Here is an 18,018-nt window from a genome sequence, read left to right as displayed (position 1 = left end):
TAGATGATATTAATTGCCTGCACAGAAAACACCATCAACTTCATTAAAAAAGTCCCCAACAGAAGTTTAGTAAAGTTGCAGGATACACATTCAATGTCAAAAAAAAATCCTATTTCTATATACCAAATTTAAAAATTGGAATTTTGTTTCAAAAAGTTAGGTGCTACTTCAATAGCACTAAGAAAGTGAAATAATTAGTGACAAATCTAAGAAAATATGTGTAAGATCTATAAACTAAATACGATAAAACACTGATAAATTAAATCAAAGATGAATCTAAAAACAGACACCATATCCATAAATTGGAAGACTCAACATTATTAAGATGTCAATTCTCCCCCAGATTGACCCATATATCCTCTGAAGTTTCAATCAAAACCACAGAACTTTTTATAGATAGTATATCCCTAAATGAGAACTACAAGTAGGAGTAACTGAAGATATATTGCTTTATTTTAATAGCACAAAGTCACCAGTGAGCATAGCCTTTACCTATTATTAGTAAACTCTGAAAATGCATTCATTTTCCCAAATGGATACCCCAAGCAGTACCATTGAAATTACTGAATCTATAGTGGAACTCTACCATTCTCTGGCTTTACGCATAAACAAAACCATTATGTGTCTAACCAATTCAAGAACAGACCACCAGTTCATAGATGATCATTCCACATCTCCCACTAGATCACAGGACTAATTAACAGCACAGACAAGGGGACTTGCCATAACTTTGTTAAATATATAATCTAGTTCATCACCTGACTTGGTTTCAGGACACAGAAATGAATATACTGCATAACCAACTACAAAGGAGAATTATACAAAGAAAATGAAACAACAGAAGAGAAGCCAATGAGGAAAAAAAAGCACAAACATGACTGTATAATTCTTTGATGTAAATATAAGAGAAAAACATCAACAAAAATTATCCATAACATTTAAGAATGTAAAGCGGAATATAAGGCAGTGAAAACAGAAAGTCAAAAAACTGAGGGCAGGAGTGGTAATAACTTGGACCAGGCCCCCAAAACAACAAGCCAACATTAGGACAACAAACAGAGATCAAAAAGTAGTAATAGGGGCACCTGGGTGGCTCAGTTGGTTGAGCATCCGACTTTTGATTTCAGCTCAGGTCATGATCCCAGGGTCGTGGGATGGAGCCCTGCATCAGGCTCCGCACTGAGTGTGGAGCCTAGTTGGGATTCTCTCTCTCTCTCCCTCTCCCTGTGACCTTCCCCCTCTTGTCCACGTGTGCACGTATGCTCTCTCAAAAAAATAAGAAAATTAAGTCCATTAAAATATTTTTTAAGAAGGGTAGTTAATAGTCACAGGATCCAAAATCTAGGTTTGGATGATAAAATGGAAACTAAAACCATGTATTTATTTTGATAATATATATGATGCTGACAGTTGACTTACAAAATACATAGTGTAAAAAATAAAAATGAAAAAGTTTAAATGTCCAATTTAGGTGAAGTAGGGAAGGTTGGGGAAGAACATTTCATGGAGTTTTTCTGTTAGAGTATACAATTCTGATGCATGTACTTCATCTAATCATTACCATCAGTTTTCAATTATTCTCATACCAATAATGAATCACCAATGTTTTTGACTCTCTACTACCTTGGCTACTCCCCACTTGATGGAGGTTTCAGCAGATGGTCCATTTCTATTTTTCTGGTAAAACATTTGTTGTGAAAGAAATTTAAAGTTGAGGAGCCAAATGAAATTTCTGAATTGGCTTTAAACTGAAATAATTAATCCTTTCTTCATTGGGCTTTAGTTTCAGAGCGAGCTGAGAGCTCTGTTAAGTATTCATTGAAAAAATACTCTTGAAGCAATACAATTTAAAATGTGATTTTCCAGCCATTAGATACTGCTTTTGTATATACACTTTGCAAACAAGTTTCAAAGCGCTTTTCAGTTGTGGTTAATTTCAATATTTCACCCAGTTATTTTATTTATTTTTTTATTTTTATTTATTTATTTTTTTTTTACTTACAAACTCAGAATCATCGAAAATGTAGCATGAGAACCGGACACAAGCTGGGTAAGAGTGAGCGGACATGAATAGTGCAGTGTAAATGTGGATAACAAACTACTCTCTCACATTCACAGTTGTTCAAACTTAAGGGAACAAATGTATACAATTAAAAATCAAAGATTCCCATATCGAAAATTTTAGGAATTAAAATTCCTAGGCAATCAAAATACTTATAACAAAAAACAAAAACAACTTGGGGAAAGAATTTTAATGGAGACATTTGGGGGTTTGATGCATATATATTGCTTAGTTATCATTTGCAAGGTAAAACTGTTTTTCCAGGTTATTAATTAGCTAATAATTAATCTATGAAATTATTTTATAATATAAAATCTGGTTTTAAATCACCAATTTTTCAAAATTAGTATCCAATATAAATACAAAATGTACAAGTATAAAATGTACAAGTATAAAAATTTGTTACTATGTAAATAAGAATCTTTATAAATTCTGACATGTAATTTGACACTAATTTTTTCATGAAAATAACATAATCTAATTCTGAATCCAATGGTTTAGATATTTTCATCTTTGTTAAAAACAAAACAAAGGGGGCGCTTGGGTGGCGCAGTCGGTTAAGCGTCCGACTTCAGCCAGGTCACGATCTCGCGGTCCGTGATTTCGAGCCCCGCGTCGGGCTCTGGGCTGATGGCTCAGAGCCTGGAGCCTGTTTCCGATTCTGTGTCTCCCTCTCTCTCTGCCCCTCCCCCGTTCATGCTCAGTCTCTCTCTGTCCCAAAAATAAATAAAAACGTTGAAAAAAAAATTAAAAAAAAAAAAAAAAAAAGGAAGTGAAGATTATCCAGCTAACAAATCAGAGAACCTTGTAATCACCAATTTGTGGTTTTTAAAAGAAAAACTATACTAAGCATTGTGTGCAATAAAAGTAATTGTTGTGATATCTTGTGTATCCTTATTCACAAGTCACTTGCACAGGGAATAAAGAGCAATGTCCAAATCTGAGCTTTTTTGCTGCCATTATTTCTTACAGAGATACCAGAATTTTTTCTACAAAATAGTTTGAGTATAACATGGAAATACTATATTACAGAGAATTACACAAAACACAGATATAAACTTCAACAGAAAGAATCAAAGCTATATTGTGTCCCAAAGAATGCTTGACTTGCCAAAAGTCATACAGCTAATAAGCAATGACTGAACCCAGATCATCCAATTCTAAGTCCCAAGTATCTTCAGAATTTTCCAGAGAGAGGGCCAACTATTTGGGGGGGGGGGGGGGGGGGGGGACAGAGGTAGCAGAGTTCTAACACTGGCACTGCTACTACCTTACCTAGACTTTTTCAAGTCATTAAACTTCTTTGTGCCTTGGTTTCCTCTACTCCATAGGGATATCTTGATGATAAACACGAGCACACTTGAACTCTTTGGCAGAAAAGCACTCTGTGTATTTCACTACGTTAATGATTTCTTTGCCCCACCGCAAGTTTCAATTGATGCTAATATCTTTTCTCTGATGCTAGTTTGAAGCTGTGATATTTGACGCTTGAAGTAGTATTGTGTGTGTGTGTGCACGCGCGTGTGCACACATGTGCATGCTATCTTTGAACATGGCTGGCATTCCAGTGACATCGTTTTTGGCAACTTTTAAAATGCATGAAAAGTTAAGTAGCACAACATTTTAATACTTCGCATTACCAAAGCCTTGTCTCCCCAAATTGTGCATAAAATTTTAGGAATTCACAACAAAATTTTCCACTCTCAACTTCTATACAAATACAATTATAATTCATATACCACTCAGCCAGCCTCCTGTGAAAATTAAACAGTACAAGAAGATTACAAAAATGTATAATGCTTTTTAAATAAGGGAATAATTCCAGTTACAAATTAGAAATTTGGCATACGTTTTAAAAAGTGAACATAACTAATATTCCTAAAATAATGGAAATAAGTGATTATCAATATTCTAATAATTCAGTCATTTGCAAGCTCTTCTATTTTGTCAACAGATATAGAATCCACTCACTTTATATATTCAAATCTAAAAAAAAAACCAAACATTTTTCTCAATATTGAGAATAGGTAACCAAAAATAAGAGAAATCTAATTTTAAAGTAATATTTTAAGTTAATTACTTACACCAATGTTTTTATTCTTTTGACAACATATCCATTTTAAAATAATTTAGTTTTTCAACTTATGAAGACATAAGACAAGGAAGACAAGTTAGGAAGACAAACTAACTTCCTTTTTCCTTTACTGAAATGTTTACCCAGTAACACTAGCATATGGCTACATGTAATATTTAAGGAATAGCAATCCATTAAAAGTGCCCAGGTTAAAAACAGAAATAGCCAGTTGAACTAAAATATTGCAGCGAATGATTATTATGTATCTACTAAATAAAAGGGTTACCGATGGTAAAGACTGAGTAGTAATCTGAAAAGAACCTCACGTCACTAAGTCTTTATACAATGAGACTATGGTAATATCAATAGAATTTTTAAAAAATAATTTAAAGTAGAACCACCTTGGACTAATCTCGTTAATATTTTGAATGAATGAATGAATGAATGAATGAATACCTGAATGAATACTGCAGTCGTAACAATGTTTATTTAACACCTTGAGATGTTCACAACAATTCGAAATACAGAGAAGATGGACTTGAATACAAACAAACTAGTTGAAATTCAATGTGGTTCACAGTAAAGATGCAGTGGCTTTCTATTTGTAGAACAAAGAATCTCAACCAAAAACATATATACGACTCAAATATTCTCCAGAGCAATCATTTAGGTTTCAAAAAGAATATACCCTAAAACCACTTTTTCTCCCCCCTCCACCTCCCTGCATTTTTTTTAATGTTTGGCATAAGTGAACAACAAACCAGAATAGAATACACATTTTTAAAAGACTAATTTACTCATAGTCTATTTAAGATCAGCATACAACCACTTATAAATATAGCCTTTTAAAAAAGCATCCTTATATAAAATGGGGGGGGGGGGGAGAAATCCCTGCTATCCATATGAAGCACAGTTTAAGCCCAATACAACTGACCAATCAAAATTAGTGAATGCACTGCATCTCTCTGCAGTGGAGAGAGGCGACAAGGTAGGCTGTCACTCTGCAAAAGCTGCCCCGAACAGGCTTTCCTCTGAAAAGCAGTGCCATTCCTTTTTAAAAGACTGAATCCAAATGTTGTCTCTGGAGACAAGAAGCCTTCAGTATGTTCAATTACTTCATTACGTTTTTCAGATGCTTATTGATTCCACAGTAGGAAGAGTGAGAGACTGCAGCAGCCTCTAGGCAGCACTCCACGTTCCATACATTAGCAGGACTGCTGAGACAATGGCACAGTACAGACACATATTTTCATTAAGGTCTTTTCTGAAGAGATGTTTATGACCCTCTTCCCCAAGTCCTCTGCTAACAAGTGAACAAAATGAATCAATCAAAACTGGAAACGCTTCAACTCCATCAGGAATTTATCAAACCTTTAGCGGAGGTAAGATGTGTTCCCTTATTACAGTATACGGCTGCTTTTGAACTGGCATAGTGGGGTAAAATTACTTTGAAAATTGTCAACCTAAATTTTAAGAGTTTATTTGCTTAATTCTATTTATTGCTAAACATGTCTTTTCTAGATCTTTTTCTTTTAGGACACAACATTTTAAATGTAATTTTTTTAGGACGCAATGTTAAATACCAAAAATATTCTTTGTTGATTCACTATGAAGACATCAGCTTTTAAGTCACTTCAGACCTACTAAAATATTCTTAATGTCATCAGTACAGTTTTTGCCAAGTGTTCAAAAATGCTTCTATTTCTTAAAAGAACCAGGTTTACTACTTAGCTATTACTTATTGTTCAGTTTTAGGTTAAGATTATTGAACATGTTCATTGAAAATTATTTGATTTGCAGTTACATTTTGCATTACCTTTTACATTACAACTACATGGACAATTCATCAGTGGAAATGTCTACTATCTTATCATGGAATCTGTTTTAATCAGTTAAAATTCAAACCAGGTGCTAATAATTAAACAAGCTATAATGTTTTCCAGTAGGAAATAGTGTTGAATTTATTGTAAAGACATGAGAGAATGACAGTATGTTTAGTGTATGCTAATTGCTCATAATCTCCTAAAACACAGGTTAGCTTCTAAAATGAGGGCAGAAATTAGTTTTAAAAATGCAGCTTTTCTTTCATGGTTGTATTTATAATGTTACCTCTGTTATCAAATAACGTAGTATTTGCAATCTCTGTTAGGAAATGAAAAAATTTCGTTTAAAGAAACCCTTAAATTTATTTATGAGTTGTGGCTCTAATAATGCAGTTTGCTTACTTTGATAACAAATACTGGGTACAGTGCTAAAGTAAACAAAACTAAAGTAACTTTGAGTTAATTGGAAATTATCAGGAACCCTATTTCTTAACCACTTTCTTTTTCTTTTTCACAAGGGCCCCCGGCAGCTAATTCAGTATTTACAAGTGACAATATGAAGAATGCATCTGATCAAGCACCTCCCTAGCCGACTGAACCATAAACTGCAGGATATTCTTCTAACATATGCATTTAAGACAGTAAGGAGTTAAAACCAGAAAAGACAGGTCCACATTACTGCCGGGATACAAGACATCGACAGTAATCATCCTAAGAAGAAGCTCTATAAAATAGACATAAAAAGAAAAACAATTTGACTGCAAAAGCCTAAAAACAAAATGGTGAGCTTTTTTAAAGGGGGAGTTTATACTTTAACATACCAGGATTGTGGAGCTGATTCCTGAAGAAACAATGAGACACGGATTGCCAAAAAGAGAATGCCACACATTAGCAGCAAGCTAAATGAAGCTTTATCCAAGTCTTTTCTGCACTAAATATTCAGATATTCACAGCAGCTGATATTACTACTAAAGGATTTTCCCATCTAAGTTTTATGATTATGTATCCTCTTCTAATGAAAGCAAATCAAATTAAATAGCAGATGGTTTTTATCAAAAGAACATGGACTGGATTTAGAATATAAAGCAAGTTATGTGATCAAGAAATCATTTCAAAATAATGAGGACTGCTATAGAAACAGATTCACATTTATAACAAAAGGATGTCTAAATACATTTTAGAAGCTAGAAACCGTATGTTTCCTTTTTTGTTTTCACATATTCCGGAAAATAAAGAGACACTATCACATATTCCCTCAAAGGGAAATATAATTCCTACCATTTGAGGAAGTTTCTCTTGGTCGTGACTTTCTAAGGCAAAACAAATACAAATGTTTGTACTGGTCTTTAGAAATCCATCAGCCAACTAAATGTCACAATTCATGCAGTTTGAAGTATTGGAGAGAAAATGAAAGAATTTCTACAAGACATGAAATAAAACACAGCTACTTCACTGTTGTCAGGTAAAAATTCATGTCAAAATCTGTCAATGACATCATGTATCACTTTGTGAAAACCTGCCGTGGTGAGCCAAAGGGCCCATACGGCCACAGCAAACAGGTAGGTCAGAAGATGCATGCACCACGCTGTTTACCGTTTACCAAAGACAACAACCTCGCTCTAGAGGAGATGCACCATAGCTAATTACCGTCTAACTTGGCATGTCTGCTTTATTTAATTCTAAATGTCACTGAGGTGACAAAGATGTTTCATCTGTCAGTTCCAAAAATTTGGCACACTTAGAAGTCTCCATTTTTATAGGATTTCAGTGCTAGCTAAGACTTTCACTTACTGGAGTATATGCCTCTAAGTAATACTTCATACCAAGTTCAAGACTAATTAATAATGTTATCATTCGTGATTCTGAAACATCACCCCTAAAATAATATGCATAAATAAAACTGTATTCTAAAACTTGTCAGAGGTTACATCACGTGAAAGGTTAACATGAATGTGGAAAATTATTATATAGCCTTTATAATTTATGTCCAATTATGATTTTGTAGTCAAAATGCTGTACTTGAAATGTGAAATATAGTTGGTTGATTTTATATTTTAACTGAATATACTCACTCCTGACCTATTAGCCCAGAAAATCAGATATTATTTTTATAAATTACTCTAAACCTCTATACATTAAAATACAGATTTAAATGAATTAGCAAAAGAGTTGTTTTTCTAATTTTCCTCAAGATTATACACACTGGGTGATTTATACAAAAGGTTTCACAGGGATGTGTGACTTTAAAAGATTCCTCAGAAAATGGGCTTCAGATACTCCCTTTTCCCTAAAATTTCATATTTTACTTTAAAAATCCTGTTTGAACAAATAAAATCAAGAGATATATTCTTTTAAACCACTCCAAAAATGGTTATTTCTTATTAAGATATTAAATTTCAATTCCTCCTTCCACAACACGAGAGGGTGTGGTCACAAAATAAATCATTCAGTGGAGTGATTTACAGCTCTTTTACCAAGTTTTGTGGTGTTATATTTTAACATAATGTCCTTTTTCATCCAATTTGTATAACATTAAGTTTGTCCATTATAAAGTTTGGTGAGCATTTTCACTACGAAATATATAATATTTATCATTTGCCTGCTTCTGTGGGAAATAACCCCAAATATCCCCAAGCACACTGTTGACTCATGAATATGAATTTCAACCAAGAACATGGACAAAATCGTTTTAAACAACTAGTGCTCTGTGCCATTAATCATTTTAAATGAACACTCGTCCTGTTCATTTGAAACCTCACGAGAATAATTACACCTACACTAATTATGCCAGAACATATTAAAATAGCGTTTATTACCCACCTACTCACAACATTTTAAGATGAAATCTAAAAACACCGGGCTAAAATTAGTTTTGCATAGTGGGTAGCTTTATTGTACAAAAATATACTGTATCTCAATAAGCTTGAAAAACCCAAATGAGGACTATCTTTTTAGAATATTAAGAAATTCTGAACAATATAGGAGTATTCCCCACACAGTCATCTTCAAAGGGAGAAGCCAACTTCCTATTACATCAAAACAATGCAACCTTGATGTCTCCTAACTCTACCTTTGCCGTTAACAGTTTAGAAACTTTAAAGTTAAACCAAGTACACAATAAAAAGATTTTTTTTTAACAAGGAACACATGTTTTATACGTCATTTAAATTGCCAAATATCAAAGAGTTTATTCTATTTCACTTTCTAGGGAAAACACCAACTGCTCCAAAAGAATGTGTTTTTCTCCCGTTCTGGAAATCAACATGCAGTCTGAATCTAACATTACAGTGCGAGATGACACTGATGACGTCAACACCAATATGTACCAACCACTTTCCTATCCATTAAGCTTTCAAGTGTCTCTCACCGGATTTCTTATGTTAGAAATTGTGTTGGGACTTGGCAGCAACCTCACCGTGTTGGTCCTTTACTGCATGAAATCCAACTTAATCAACTCGGTCAGTAACATTATTACAATGAATCTTCATGTACTTGATGTCATCATTTGTGTGGGATGTATCCCTCTAACTATAGTCATCCTTCTGCTTTCACTGGAGAGTAACACTGCTCTCATCTGCTGTTTCCATGAGGCCTGCGTATCTTTTGCAAGTGTCTCAACAGCAATCAACGTTTTTGCTATCACTCTGGACAGGTATGACATCTCTGTAAAACCTGCAAACCGGATTCTGACAATGGGCAGAGCTGCAATGCTGATGATATCCATTTGGATTTTTTCATTTTTCTCTTTCCTGATTCCCTTTATTGAGGTAAATTTTTTCAGTCTTCAAAGTGGAAATACGTGGGAAAACAAGACACTTTTGTGTGTCAGTACAAATGAATACTACACTGAACTGGGAATGTATTATCACCTGCTAGTACAGATCCCAATATTCTTTTTCACTGTCATAGTGATGTTAATCACATACACCAAAATCCTTCAGGCTCTTAACATTCGAATAGGCACAAGATTTTCAACGGGGCAGAAGAAGAAAACAAGAAAGAAAAAGACAATTTCTCTAACCACGCAACACGAGACTACAGACATGTCACAAAGCAGTGGTGGGAGAAACATAGTCTTTGGTGTAAGAACTTCGGTCTCTGTAATAATTGCCCTCCGGCGAGCTGTGAAACGACACCGCGAACGACGAGAAAGGCAAAAAAGAGTCTTCAGGATGTCTTTATTGATTATTTCTACATTTCTTCTCTGCTGGACACCAATTTCTGTCTTAAATACCACCATTTTATGTTTAGGCCCAAGTGACCTTTTAGTAAAATTAAGGTTATGTTTTCTAGTCATGGCTTATGGAACAACTATATTTCACCCATTATTATATGCATTCACTAGGCAAAAATTTCAAAAGGTCTTGAAAAGTAAAATGAAAAAGAGAGTTGTTTCCATAGTGGAAGCTGATCCTATGCCTAACAATGCTGTAATACACAATTCTTGGATAGATCCTAAGAGAAACAAAAAACTTACCTTTGAAGATAGTGAAATAAGAGAAAAATGTTTAGTACCTCAGGTTGTCACAGACTAGGGAAACATCTAAGTTTCACTAAGCCCACATTCAGAAGTTTTAAATTTAAATTGTAAAAAAATGAAATTACTGCCAAATATAAGAAAAAAACATTTTAAGTATTGGTTATGTTGTAAATTTTCAATGTAAATGTCAAGATTAGATTAGGTCATATATATTCAATTTCTTCATTACAATGTATTTGTTGCATGGCAGTTTGTTAAAGTAATATCATGTGTATATTTTGTCAATATTATGTCCATCAGAAGATATTCATGTAAGTCATATTTTCTAAATAATAAATACATAGCCTTAAAACAGTGTATAACTTTAAAACATAACTGACACAGGTATCTTTGCTTTTCTTTTCTTTTATAAAGTGTATTTGTTTCTAAGCCACAAACTATAGATAGATTTATATAATGACGAGTGAAATAGCACTTTAACATAAGAACAAAAATTATGGGCTCCAAGCAATCAAAATAATTCAGGATTTTCTGTATCACTCTATTAAGTTTTCTGCTATAGTCTACTGGTGTAATATTTGATGAATCAAAAATAATGAACTGTATGTGAAACTTCATCCTTTTTCTTGCTTTTTGAATGCAGGAAATTGTAGGATTTATCAGGATTTTAAAATCTGACAACCAAGAAACAACCCTGTACATACACTCTGAGATAGAGAAACTTATTTTCTAAGATCAAGGGCACGATGCCTATAATATACAAATAAAGGGACAATAAAGGGAAGGAAGAAAACTAAAGCACCAGCCTCTTTCTTCCTTCCTCACTTTGCTGGAGTCTAAGCCAAATGGTCTGGATTCATACAACAGTAAACAGAACTATTAAAATTTGAATAAAAGGGGGAAAAAAACTTTGTATCATTGTAGAGAAGATTCAAAGAGCCAACTATTTTTAACTGTAGATACATGGCAACTTTAGAGTAATATGATTTACACAACGTTCCTATACTAGTTCCTATACTATATATAGTAGCTTCCAAATGTTTCAAAATACAATAGTTCTATTTCCACCCTTAAAATCATTAAAGCGACAATAAACCTTGTCAATTTTTTACTCTACACCACTTAATTTAACTTTAATCTTTATTCTGCCCTCTTCAATTCATGCTGGAAAATATAAAATTACTAAAACAGGTTTGGGAATCTCATATCAAATAAATATCTTCCAACTGTTATAATCCAATAATCTGTCAATGAGTGCTAATCATCACTGACTGTATCAGGAAAATAGCAATAAATTATTTAAAAATAGGCTAATATAGTAGTTGCTACCTTATAAGTAATTAACTGGACAGTTTTTTATTCTATTTTTTTTAACACTGTATCCATTAAATCAAGCAGCACTTCATTTTTAAATAAAATTTTACATCAAACAATTCAATAATATATAACTTTTATGTAATTAAATGAGATTGAGATTGATCCAATGAAGTTTATGGAATACTTTAACCCTTGGGAAGTGAGCACCATGCAATAGCTTGAATTCAATGAGGTTACATGGGAAATTTAATAAGAGATTTCTTTCTGATAATAATGTTAACATGTCAAATCACGGCAAAGGTACAGTGTCCTTCTGCCTTGTTTTCTACTTTTATGAAATTAAAGAAATGGTTCAATTTAACAAAATGTACCATAAGAAAGTAAGACATTTTGGGGACCCTAGAGAAATTCTTCATTGTTAAGATATTAAAAAATTTTTCATTCAGTAAACGTATTTGACACAGAATATCTCCTAATATAGCCATTAAAAATTTTTAAACTAATTTTATACTTAAACTTCCAAGCATAAATTATAATTGTTTTCAATTTTATAATCTTAATAAAAATTAGACTATTTTTAGAGTTTTCATATTAAGAGAAACCCTTTGTGTTTTAAATATTTTTAATCTTCAAGTCTACAAGCATGCCAAAGAACGCGGTTAAAAGATATTTTTAAATATATTTGTCTAAACTGCTTTCATGCCCTCTTGTTGTCTGTAATAAGAAACCTAACAAAATAAGTAATAAATGGCAAATATTATAATGTTGCCTTCTAAACTGTTATTATTTCTACACTTGACACTAGAGCAGACAATTAACAAGCATTTTTTGTCCTCCTGTAATGAACTTCCAGGTATATGAAAGTACATCCACTGATTTACAACAAATAAAATTCAGACTTACCAAACAACTTCTAAAAGCTTTCTAATGTTAAATAGTATGTAGTATGTAAACCAAAATAATATTTATGTTAAAGGTTCAGCTTTTGAAAACAAGTCGTAAATACGCTTACAACTACTGACCTTAGCTTAAATGAGAAAATGAGAAGCTTAGACAATTTTTTTCATCAGGTGTTTGTTCTATGAAGAGGTAAAATACTTTTATTTTTCTCATGATGGACCTCATCAAAATGTGTATGTTTTTCACTGTGTTTCTAATAATTTTATGGAAAAAAGCATTAATGCCAATTTTTCATGTTAGAATGAAAATTGTAAATGCCAAAGCAATAGAGGTAACAGTGGACTCAACATGGGACCCTTCATAAAATATTTTTCAACCCATATGCCAAAAATCACAGACACTGGCATCAATTTATATATAGTTAACTGGGTTAATTCTTCAAAACTATCTAAATAAAAACTATTCTTTTAAAAACTAACCAACTATGAGCTCAGTAAGATATGGAACTCTTTTGCTTGCTAGTTTCAGGAGGTTATTATTCTAGCATTAGTCCCAAAAGATGTTCAAACCTATTGTGAAAATTTAAGAATTTACTATTATGTTTTTTAAAAAATGCCATTCATAGTATTTCTGTACTTTTCACCATGGTAAGTCAAATTTTAGGTACATGGTCTATTTTTGAAGCCCTCCCCACCCCACCCCCCCCCACCCCCCACCGTGAAATGATAGCAAAATCTAAGTTCCCTGGGCATTAAAAACCAAACTCCTCATTTACCTAAGGTTAGACTGAAAAGTGAAAACCTAAAAGATAAGAAAAAAAGGTGTTTTTCAGGCTTTATTCAACACAGTAATTTGAAAACTATTTTCCAAAGTCAATAAAATGTTGAGTTTCATTACATTTTGATGATACATTTAAGTAAGCTTTGTAATTTTGTAATTCAATTAAACTTGGATCCTTACAATGTAGAGGGCATTAGAACAGATACACATACTCATATAAAATAAAGCTATTACCCTGGAAGTTTAATATAGAATCAAGGTAGTTAAAAGTCTGGCAATACCTACAAAAAGGCAGAATGCAGTAAATGTTATTTAGAAACAAGTAAAGTTCTTAACAGACTTAACAAGAAAGGAAATGTGTGGGATTTAAGAACAATACAAATAAAAGCACTGTTGAGGAAAGCTATTGAAGCATATCTGGAAAGACTAAATTGTTCTCTTTACAAGAAAAGTCATACAGTAGTGAGAAGTTAATCTGATAAGTTAAACTGGAGCCAAAAGCCAGAAAGAGGGCTTTAAATGCCAGCAGAGATATCTGAGCAGGGGAATAATACAATGATAAATGGGCTACAAATCAATCAATCAATCAATCAATCAATCAGCAATATGTAGATATGGTTGATTGGTAAGACACAAAATAGGAAGCTAAGAAAACAAACTGTTGGCTGGAAAAGACACAGAAGATGGGAAGCCACGGCCATCGCAGGGGCAGGTAACAAAAGGCCTGACAAAAAGTGCTGGCAGTGGCTGTGGAAAGAAAGGAGCACGCAGATGTGACAGGCAATTTCACATTTCACAGAATCAATAGGGTATGGTATGTCACTGGTTAATAAAACAACTGGTGTAAGAAACTAAAGAATTAAAAATGAAAGCCAAAAAAGGACCATAAGAAACTAGACTCTCCTCAATGATCTAAGAACTTTTAAATTATGGTATGCATAAAGTACATGGATAATGAGGAAAAAAACAAAAACATTTCTGGCAGGACAAAAAAATTCAATTAAGTAAAATAAGTAACATTCAAGAATGTTCTAGTTATGGGGCTCCTGGGTGGCTCAATAAGTTAAGCACCCGACTCGATTTTGGCTCACGTCATGATCTCACGTTTGTGGGATCAAGCCCTGCACTGGGCTCTGTGCTAGGCGTGGAGACTGCTTGAGAGTCTCTCTCCCCCTCTGCCCCTCCCCCACCCACATGTGTACATGTGCTCTCTCAAATAAATAAATAAATAAATAAATAAATAAATAAATAAATAAATAAAGGCTTTTTTAAAAAGTTCTGGTTATAACTATTCAAAATAAAAATTTCTAACTAATGTTTTAAAATATCCACTTTATATTTTGCATATTGGTTTATTCATTTTTCCAATGAATGCATAATTTCTTCTTCAGTAACTTTTTATTTATAAAAAGTTATAAACAATGGGACAATGCCAAGGTACATAAAGTAGAAAATACAAAAATCATCCTTTGCTCTTTTATTCCTAATTATGAATATCTATCGAAGTCATTATATACATGTCTCCTTCATTCTTTGTTAATGGCTGCACAAAAATAATTTTTTTAATTAAAAAAACATTTAGCAGTATTTCTAAAATGTGACAATGATAAATATCAAATACATAAACCCTTTTCTATAATAATTTCAAGTACATTTTTCAAGATTATCTTGAAAAAGGAAGGAAAGGTAACCTGTCAAATTTTGAGACACGTTTTCTAAATGGAGAGAAGAAGCAAGAAAAAAACATAAAATAATGTATTTTTTTTCCCTTTTCACTAAGTAAGAGGAGAAATAAAAAAAAAACCTAAAGAAAACTTCTGGAACTTATTTTCTTTACATCTCAGGAAAGTGTCCTTGTACATACTCCCATAAGCCTCCTATGGGACAGCAGTGAACTCAAGAAAGCTGAGCATGAGATGACTAATAATAAATGTTAGGGGAAAATGGAGCTCAGACCATATTATAAAAGGGGGGGGGGAAGGAGATAATTAAACCTAGACAAGGCAGGAAAAAGATCTAAAATACTCGGAGATGCTCAGCTCTTCGAGAAGTGAAATGTGAATACACAATTGTGGGTTAGAGTTCACAGAAGAAAACTAATTTGAAGACTGACCTTTTGAAAAAAGCATTCAGAACAATGAAAGGAATTTTTTTTTTAAAAAGAAACCCTAGTTAACAGACTAGACAGATTAGTAACATAACAACATATTGCATGAGAAAAAGTAGAATATCAGGACATTACAACTCACAAGTGTTTGGAAAAGAGTGGTACTAAGATGGAGAAATAAATGGAAAACTGGGTTCATCTTAATTTAAAAGCTATCACCTCTTATTAAAGAATATTTACTTTTTGCAGGAGAAAAAGAGCTGAGCAAACTTAAAACACAATTATTTCTCCCCCTGCTCATGATAAAATAATGTGTGGCAATAATCCTAAGTATCCCTACCCTTCTATTCACACTTTTTTTTTTTAAACAGACCTCTATAAGCTGTATCCATGGCTTTCAAGCATGACAGCTTTGTACTTCCACCAGCAGGTGGTAAAAAGTGCTGTCATTCCTGTCACTGCCACCAATATCAACTCCTACCACTATCAAACCCTGAAGCATCAGGTAAGATAAAGGAGGAGAGCAGAGTGTAGCTGGAATTGAGGTCATTTTCCTCACCCTGCTTACATGAAAGCAGTATGTCATGTATTTCTGAGAGGCATTAAGCAAGGTAGACTACCAAAGCACATCCAGCAATTTTTCACGGTGGAAAGTAAAAGGGACAAGGGAACCTTGTTAAGCTTATTGTTAAGATTACAGATAATTGCTTTCCACTCAGACAACTATGGACATACAATACTAGTAACAGATGCAAAACGAACATTTTTTAATTTAACATAAAATTTTTAAAATGTTAATGCTAACAAATGAGAGTCTTGTCCACATTAGACACAGACTGTAAGAGTAAGAAATACTAAGATTTATATATACGGGAGCCATTAATATAGTATTACATACAATCCCATTGTCATATGCTGTATATTGCACATATTGTATATTGATTGGGTAAAGAAGAACCAATGATACATGTTTCACCCCAATATTGTTAATATCTTAAAACAGGTTAAAATGTAACAAATCAAATTTACATAGTGTACACTTTAACCGTTTTCCCAATTCTGGAGTCTTTCTTTTGCTATTACATTTTTTCCAACTATCACTTCTTACAAGCAACAAAATGCTAGCAAACTGTAGCTACCTAACAGTATAAAACTGTCTTGGGACGCCTGGGTGGCTCAGTCAGTTCAATGTCCAACTTTGCCTCAGGTCATGATCTCATGGTTCGTGAGTTCGAGCCCCACGTCGGGCTCTCTGCTATCAGCACAGAGCCTACTTGGGATCCTCTCTCTCCTTCTCTCTCTCTCCCTTCCCCACTCACACGTGTGCACTCTTTCCCTCAAAAATAAACATTAAAAAAATTATTTTAAAAAAACCTGTCTTTAATCCACATGATACATGTGGATACATGATATAATAATGGTCTATAAACTACTGTAACCTTTAATAATACTTCCCCAATAAGTGCCTGATACATACTAACTGATCAGTAAATATTAGTGAAACTGAAATTAACAATTTTTAAATTTCTGACCCCATGTATCTTGTTTAGGAGAGTATTTTTCAAAATGTATCCCACCTATATCAGAATCTTTTACAGTGTTTGTTTGAAATTCCAATTTCTGGGCTCCACCTTAGACTTTATGAATCAGAATATCTGTGGTTGCAGTTCTCACTGTAAATTTTAATAGGTACTCTCAGGTGATTTGTGTGCTAAAACTTAAGAATGACTACTTTACACACTTGAAGATGGACTATGTATCAAAGTGACAGATAGTCAAGTAACTGATCAATGAAAATATAGAAGCAGCTCAGAACTCAGACCATAATGCCTTCCTGAAGTAAAAAATTTTAAGCTTACTTCATTTAATAATAAAATTATATTTGAATTCTATATATTATAATCTAGCAGGACATTCACTTCCTAAGAAATAAAATTTTATTGATTCATTCGTTCATTCATTCATTCACTCACTCATTCCAGAAGTATTTATTGAGCATTTACTATGTACTAGCTGTAGGGATAAGAACCGATGGAGCTGGGCTTTCAGTGAACTTACAGATGATGGTAAGTGCTAAGGGAAAGTCAAGCATGGTAAGGGAGTGAGAGATGAGGGTTTATTTGTGCAGCATGGTCAAGAAAGGGCACTGTTGGCACTCAGTAAATGCTGTTGCTTAAGTGAATGAGCACGGCTGTCCACAATCCTACATTCATTCAGTTAGCTGGCCCTTCAAGAATTGATGACCTGATGACTTAACTGGTCCCCCCTTCCCCAGGCATTTCATTTTTACTGTATTTAGTTGTTAATCACCCCTATACTATTTTCATATTAGGAGCAAATTAATTATGGAAATATGAATATCAATGGCTTAGAAAAGTGTCTAGCACAATTTTGGCATATACTAGGTATATTGTTACAAGGCTTGCTGACCTATAGCACTGAAAACCGAAACAGGACTGAATTTTTATTCTCCCT

At 33.4% G+C, this 18,018-nt stretch overlaps 2 protein-coding genes across 3 annotated transcripts in view; one reads left to right on the top strand and one right to left on the bottom strand.

Moving 5' to 3' along the window:
• COG5 (component of oligomeric golgi complex 5) overlaps positions 1-18,018 on the bottom strand; it is a 316,096-nt gene that overhangs the window by 227,779 nt on the left and 70,299 nt on the right. The gene's annotated exons all lie outside the window — the stretch shown is intronic.
• Positions 5,122-10,810, top strand: GPR22 (G protein-coupled receptor 22). 2 transcript variants are annotated; one of them, XM_043588601.1, is made up of 3 exons: positions 5,122-5,518; positions 6,478-7,421; positions 9,168-10,810. In XM_043588601.1, exon 3 carries the CDS (start codon positions 9,193-9,195, stop codon positions 10,492-10,494), a length of 1,302 nt encoding a protein of 433 aa, XP_043444536.1. In that variant the 5' UTR covers positions 5,122-5,518; positions 6,478-7,421; positions 9,168-9,192; the 3' UTR covers positions 10,495-10,810. The 2 variants fall into 2 exon arrangements, with proteins under 2 accessions (XP_043444536.1, XP_043444535.1); XM_043588600.1 differs by having other exon boundaries at positions 6,478-7,518.

Source organism: Prionailurus bengalensis, chromosome A2 (assembly GCF_016509475.1).
Source record: "Prionailurus bengalensis isolate Pbe53 chromosome A2, Fcat_Pben_1.1_paternal_pri, whole genome shotgun sequence".
In the NCBI taxonomy this organism is placed as follows: domain Eukaryota; kingdom Metazoa; phylum Chordata; class Mammalia; order Carnivora; family Felidae; genus Prionailurus; species Prionailurus bengalensis.
Note: the sequence above shows the minus strand (reverse complement) of the source record. Positions and strands in the feature narration are given on the sequence as shown.

Coding starts and splice junctions, on each gene's coding strand:
- GPR22 (XM_043588601.1), top strand. CDS start 9,193: ATGTGTTTTTCTCCCGTTCTGGAAATCAACATGCAGTCTGAATCTAAC.